Source organism: Entelurus aequoreus, linkage group LG16 (assembly GCF_033978785.1).
Source record: "Entelurus aequoreus isolate RoL-2023_Sb linkage group LG16, RoL_Eaeq_v1.1, whole genome shotgun sequence".
Taxonomy (NCBI): Eukaryota; Metazoa; Chordata; class Actinopteri; order Syngnathiformes; family Syngnathidae; genus Entelurus; species Entelurus aequoreus.
Window position 1 is genome coordinate 37228683 of NC_084746.1, and position 7287 is coordinate 37235969.

The window sequence follows — 7287 nt, forward strand, 5'->3', positions numbered from 1 at the left end:
TTTTGTCCACCAAACTGTTAACGTTGTACATGAGTGCACAAAGGTGAGTTCTGTTGATGTTATTGACTTGTGTGAAGTGCTAATCAGACATATTTGGTCACTGCATGACTGCAAGCTAATCGATGCTAACATGCTATTTAGGCTAGCTATATGTACATATTGCATCATTATGCCTAATTTGTAGCTATATTTGAGCTAATTTAGTTTCCTTTAAGTCCTCTTAATTAAATTTATATCTCATGACACATGTAATATGGCTTTTAATTTTTTGCGGCTCCAGACAGATTTGTTTTTGTTTTTTTGGTCCAATATGGCTCTTTCAACATTTTGGGTTGCCGACCCCTGGGTTGGGATCACAAAGCAGTAGAGCGGCAACAGGAATGCATCGGACCGGTGCTGAAAGGACAGCTCCCCTGAACGCACCATCTAAATAGGAAGGAGGAGGTGGGGCGGTTCTGCGAGCCGAGCCTACTGTACAACATCGAGCGTCGTCCTCCTGCGCCTTGTTTTTGCTTGCGTACAGCGCGTTTACAGCGAGGAGGGAGGAGGCGGTGGTTAATGACAAGTTCATCCATCACCAGCGCAGGTCTCCACGTCTCACAGGGTTTCATTCCCCCCCCCCCTCTTTGAAAATAAAACAAAAATCGGGTCTGGCGTGGAGGAATATCCCATGACCACTCCTCCCCTCTTCATGCTTCCTTTTCATCCCATTGTGCCGTCTTGTCCTGCAGTCCTCCCAAACATGCACGGCCGACAAGTGCTTCGAATCGGTGATCAAAAATGAAAAGAGTCTGCAAGGCATCGCGCCTGGTGTTTAGACGCCGGGCGACGACTTGTCCGTCATGCCCTTCAGGACCTCGTCTATTCGGTCGTCCTCGATCACCACTGTGGGGGAGGAAGAGGAGGGTGTTTACCGAGAGGCTTTTAGCGCAGAAACAAAGTGAAATGTAAGGAAGGGGGAGGATGAAAACAACACCATTGTGTGTTGAACTAAACAACACGTCCATTGTTGGGGCGTGTCCTTGCTGAAAAAACATATTAGCATGGTCCCTGAATGCACCACCGGGGCATTCCTACGTCTAAATAGCATGCATGTAATAAAAAGCAGCATATTCCACTGGGCTCTGAATGCATCACAGGTGTACATATGACATGCATGTAACATTACAATAGGCGCCTGAATGCATCACATGTAATTAACATGCATTAAATGGTGGTTACATTCAAAATGTATTCAATCGGTGTCTGAATGCATCAGAGGTGCATTCATAGGTGTAAATAACATGCATGTAACATTCCAAATGTATTCAGTTGGTACCTGAATGTACCACTGATAGGTTTAAATTACGAGCATGTTTGCTACTGGCCAGCGAATGCATCAAGGGGTCATTAATCAGTGTAAATAACACGCATGTATGCCGTGTAAAAAAAAAAAAAAGTAGCAACATTAAAATGTATTCAATTGGTCCCTAAATCCGTCAAACATACATTTTTTTAATGTATGCGCGACGCAGTGATATTTCAACCATCCCTCCGTCCATCCATTTTCTACCGCTTGTCCCTTTTGGGATCGCGGGGGGTGCTGCATGGAGCCTGTACGTATTAAAAGGTAACATTTTCTTTCTTACTCGAATGGTCCCTGAATGCGACACAGACGAGCACAATGCATTTATAATAGTAATTATGTATGCAGCAAGCAATAGCATTTCAACGATATTAATGCATGCGCCATACATTGGTCATTGTAAATAACATGTCTGTTTAAAACAGTTGAAAACAAATTCTATTTACACACGAATAGTCGTAAACAACATATATGACGCAGTAATGCTACAATTGGTACATGAATGCATCATAATGTAAAAGGCACGTACGAGCCATCCTCTTAACACAACGCACCAGCTAGGATGACCGCACCATGCATGTAAACAGTGACGATGCGTTAAGCGTCGTAATTAAACACATCCGCCTGGAACCTGAACGCAACACCAATACAAAAGCATAACATTTTTGCAGCAATAATTTGACGTCGCTTTACCTCGCTTGGCTCTGCCGATCTGGCCGAGCTTCGGGGGTCTTTTAGCCTGCGAGCCGGCAAAAAAGGCGCTTGTGTCCTGCAGTCCGCAGCTAAAGGACATCTGGCTGACCTCGCTGTCCGCCCCGTAGCCGCTCATTTTGCCCTCGTTGTACGGCAGCACCTCGGACATGCTGACCAGGATTCTAGTCGTCCTTTCTTTGTGCTTTAGATCCCGCTGAGGTCTCGTCCTGACGGTGGTCCTAAGGTCTGTGGGGGGTCCCTGTGTGTGTGTGTGCAGCGTCGGGGACTCGGACTTGATGCGTGTGCTCGCCTGCGTGGCTGCTTGATGTCTGCTGAGGAAGGAGGAAGATCCCGGGATCATAAAGGAAACCCAGGCGGAGGTGAAGTCATCCATCCGGGCGTGAGGCGCGTGTGTGCGTGTGTGTGTGTTTACTGTGTAGTGGAGGTGCAACAGTGCCATCCTGCGGCTAAAGACGGAACTGCATGTGAGGTAAGAAGATGGAGGTAGGGCTGTGACTCTTTGGGTGTCCCACGATTCGATTCAATATCGATTCTTGGGGTAACGATTCGATTCAACGCGATTCTCGATTCAAAAACTATATTTTCCCGATTCAAAATGATTCTCTATTCATTCAATACATAGGATTTCAGCAGGATCTACCGCAGTCTGCTGACATGCAAGCAGAGTAGTAGATTTTTGTAAAAAGCTTTTATAATTGTAAAGGACAATGTTTTATCAACTGATTGCAATAATGTAAATTTGTTTTAACTATTAAATGAACTAAAAATATGACTTATTTTTATCTTTGTGAAAGCCACTGTGACACTATTGTTCTTTTTTTATTTATTTTTTTATAAATGTCTAATGATAATGTCAATGAGGGATTTTTAATCACTGCTATGTTGAAATTGTAACTAATATTGATACTGTTGTTGATAATATTCATTTTTGTTTCACTACTTTTGGATTGTTCTGTGTCGTGTTTGTGTCTCCTCTCAATTGGTCTGTTTATTGCAGTTCAACGATATTAATGCATGCGCCATACATTGGTCATTGTATATAACATGTCTGTGTAAAACCGTTGAAAACAAATTCTATTTACACACGAATAGTCGTAAACAACATATATGACGCAGTAATGCTACAATTGGTACCTGAATGCATCATAATGTAAAAGGCACGTACGAGCCATCCTCTTAACACAACGCACCAGGAGACTGCACCATGCATGTAAACAGTGACGATGCGTTAAGCGTCGTAATTAAACACATCCGCCTGAGTGTTGCTGGGTCAGGTTTGGTTTTGGAATTGGATTGCATTGTTATGGTATTGCTGTGTATTGTTTTGTTGGATTGATTAATAAAATAAAAAATTAAAAAATAAATAAATACATAATTTAAAAAATCGATTTTTTAAAAATGAGAATCGATTCTGAATCGCACAACGTGAGAATCGCGATTCGAATTCAAAATTTTTCCCACACCCCTAGTTGGAGGCTTTTGTTGTGTGAAAAAACAAAAACAATTTAAGACAGTATTTTTAGTACGAATGCTGAGATAATAACAACAATAATAATATTACACTAAAAATCAAATTAAACACTTTAAATGGGCGTTATAACGATTGCTATTAAGTATTAACTTTGTCAACAGCAGTACGTGTGCCGTCAGGGCCAGTGAGGCCTTCTGTGCTGGCCTAACATAACCAATCATGATCATAATCAAAGATAACATTTAATTTTTTTTCCCCCTAAATATCTAAAAATATTCATATTCTCTTCATGTCATATTGCTCCTTCTATATTGCTGTTGTTTTTAGTTTATAGAGTTTATATCCAATCAGAATTCAGCTAGCTTATTTTGCCATGCTGTACCAAATCTGCCGTAGGCCTTCAGAATCAACAATGTCTGTGCACTGTAAGTGAACGGGCACATACAGTTGATAGACAGTTGGATAGCCAATCAGATCACGAGTTGTTGTCAGTAAGGCCTTCTAGATGGCTTAAGGCAGATATATATTGTGGTGTTATGAGCTAGGTTTGATTGATTGAGACTTTTATTAGTAGATTGCACAGTACAGTACATATTCCGTACAATTGACCACTAAATGGTAACACCCAAATAAGTTTTTCAACTTCTTTAAGTCGGGGTCCATGTTAATCAATTCATGGTAAACATGAAACATGGTAAGGTAAGAACTCCATTACCCAGCATGCCACAGTAGTGAAGCCCAGGCACAGTAGCTCTGTTTAGGTTGTTGAATGTAGCCATGCCGGCAGCTGGATGTTATTGACGAGCATGCTGTGGAGTAAACTTTAAAAACTCAGCCAACACGCCTCGTCTGCATCTTTTATGATTAGACAAGACAACACAAATATGTGCAAGGCCATTTTCAAGAAGGATATTTAAAGAGAAACTACATCTTGTTAGATGATGTCAGCCAACCCCGGAAGCTAGCTCAGCTGTCCCGGCGATGAAATGTCAGTTCAGATATTTTATTTCTTTATTTTTTTCATGTTTAATATGTTTTTGCCATTTTTAGTTTTGACAGTACCACATAAGATATGCTTTAATTGCCAAAGCAGGTTTATTGATTTTTTTAAATGCGCCAGAAAATAACCTGTTTTGTACACTGTTGATCAATCAATCAATCAATCAATCAATCAATGTTTATTTATATAGCCCTAAATCACAAGTGTCTCAAAGGGCTGCACAAGCCACAACGACATCCTCGGTACAGAGCCCACATACGGGCAAGGAAAAACTCACCATAGTGGGACGTCGAATTGATGTGATTCAATGCGCAGTAGTGCGTAAATGTGTCGGACATCACTAAAGGCCTAGGTGTTCAACAGGTAGCATGCTAACAGATAGCATGCTAGCATTCTGTGTGAATACATAGTGGTGACATGGGAGCATCTCACACGAAACCCAAAACCAATTAAGTTGGCACGTTGTGTAAATGGTAAATTTTCAACTTATATTCAATTGATTAGACTGCAAAGACAAGATACTTAATGTTGGAACTGAGAAACTTTTTTTTTTTTTTATAAATAATCATTAACTTAGAATTTAATAGCAGCAACACATTGCAAAAGATTGTCCCAGGGGCATTTTTACCACTGTGTTACATGGCCTTTCCTTTTAACAACACTCAGTAAACGTTTGGGAACTGAGGAGACACATTTTTGAAGCTTTTCAGGTGGAATTCTTTCCCATTCTTGCTTGATGTACAGCTTTTGATACACTTGATGCTTGATGCACTCTTTCACTATGAAGCAACTAATACACCCCCTGTAACAGTCCGAATAGTTATTTTCCTCTTTGTTCCGGAGGACACGACGTCCACAGTTTCCAAAAACAATTTGAAATGTAGACTCGTCAGACCACAGAACACGTTTACACTTTGCATCAGTCCATCTTAGATGAGCTCGGGCCCAGCGAAGCCAGCAACGTTTCTGGGTGTTGTTGATGAATGGCTTTGGCTTTTCATAGTAGAGTTTTAACTTGCACTTACAGAAGTAGCGACCAACTGTAGTTACTGACAGTGGTTTTCTGAAGTGTTCCTGAGCGCATGTGGCGATATCCTTTACACACTGATGTCACTTTTTAATGGAGTACCGCCTGAGGGATCAAAGGTCCGTAATATCATCGCTTACGTGCAGTGATTTCTCCAGATTCTCTGAACTTTTTGATGATATTACAGACCTTAGATGGTAAAATCCCTAAATTCCTTGCAATAGCTGGTTGAGAAATGTTGTTCCTAAACAATTTGCTCACGCATTTGTTCACAAAGTGGTGACCCTCGCCCCATCCTTGTTTGTGAATGACTAAGCATTTCATGGAAGCTGCTTTTATACCCAATCATGGCACCCACCTGTTCCCAATTATCCTGTTCACCTGTGGGATGTTCCAAATAAATGTTTGATAAGCATTCCTCAACTTTCTTCTTTCTTTTTTGCCACTTGTGCCAGCTTTTTTGAAACATGTTGCAGGCATCAAGTTCCAAATGAGCTAATATTTGCAAAAAGTAACAAAGTTTACCAGTTCGAACGTTAAGTATCTTGTCTTTGCAGTCTATTCAATTCACCTAATGCTTCTACTTTGGTTTTTCAACATAAAATAGCAAAATTTTAATATCAAATTCAAAGTGCAGCCAACACCTCTTAAGGTTGAAATAACAGGAGGTTTATCTGCAAGTTTTCTATAATTTTTCAAAATAGAAATAACACAAATACAAAATAAATCAAATCTTCTCAGGTTAAATGAGCAATAGTTTGACCTGCTACAATATAAACTATAAACAGCTACGATAGCAGATAAAAGTAACAACCAATGCAAACACCAGCACACAACAACATAAAGCCATAACACAACAACATAAAGCCATAACACAACAACATAAAGCCATAACACAACAACTAGAAGACAAAACACGACAACTAGAAGACAGAAAGAAAGTGACAGCAGACAAGTTTCTGCGACTAATCGACTTCCTGAGATGGAAAATTAAAAATTGTGTAAAGAACAAAGTTGGAGAAGTATGACCACTTTTTCCAGTCATGAATACTTTTTATTTATTTATTTTTTTAACTTTTTCAATAGTACACAGTGTTCATGACGCTGTTTTAGGAAGTTGGTCCATTGTCATAACTTGTCGCTTCTGTTTTGTTCATCGCATCCTTTGTGGCTTAAAGTTGTGTTGTGGCTTTATATTATTGTGTTGTGGCGTTTGTGTTGGTTGTGGCTTTTGCAGATCTTAAAGTTGTTGTGTTGTAATTTATGATGTTGTTGCGTTTGCATTTGTTGTGACCTTTCTCAGCCACCGTAGCTATTTGCCATTTGTGTTTTGATGACTGGCGGCTGGGACGCCACAGACTGACTTGAATAAAGTTTAACGTCCTTGTCATTAAAAGTGATTAACCATACCTCAAGCTTGCCGTAATTAAATCCAATGTTTCCCTTTTTCTAGTATGGATAAAAATTGATTGCCTTTAAAAACAACGTTTGATCAATATCTATCTTCTGTAAGGCAAACACAGATGGATGCAGTTGAATATAAGGAATATAAATCTATATATATCAACATATTGATTAGACTTCTAGGGCTGTCAATAATCACGAGTTAGCTCATGCGATTAATTACAAAAGTATCACATTAATCATGTATACACACAGATGAATCACACTATTTATTTTGACTGAACATATTTCTTTACCTTAATTGTGGATGGTAGCGCGAGTTGTTA

The 7287-nt window shown here is 39.8% G+C and overlaps 1 protein-coding gene across 1 annotated transcript; it reads right to left on the reverse strand.

Annotated features, from left to right (window-relative positions):
* Positions 1–617: 617 nt before the first annotated feature.
* camk2n1a (calcium/calmodulin-dependent protein kinase II inhibitor 1a) lies at positions 618–2410 on the reverse strand. Its single transcript, XM_062022783.1, has 2 exons — positions 2039–2410; positions 618–885 (listed from the first exon to the last, which is right to left on the reverse strand). The coding sequence occupies exons 1-2, from the start codon at positions 2397–2399 to the stop codon at positions 815–817; spliced, it is 432 nt and encodes a 143-aa protein (XP_061878767.1). The 5' UTR covers positions 2400–2410; the 3' UTR covers positions 618–814.
* Positions 2411–7287: the final 4877 nt, after the last annotated feature.

What these genes read in the sequence shown, in the direction of transcription:
- camk2n1a (XM_062022783.1), bottom strand. Translation starts at nt 2,399, where the DNA reads ATGATCCCGGGATCTTCCTCCTTCCTCAGCAGACATCAAGCAGCCACG. An exon ending in GATCGGCAGAGCCAAGCGAG is followed by an intron (nt 886 to 2,038) that starts GTAAAGCGACGT and finishes CCTCCCCCACAG; the next exon opens with TGGTGATCGAGGACGACCGA.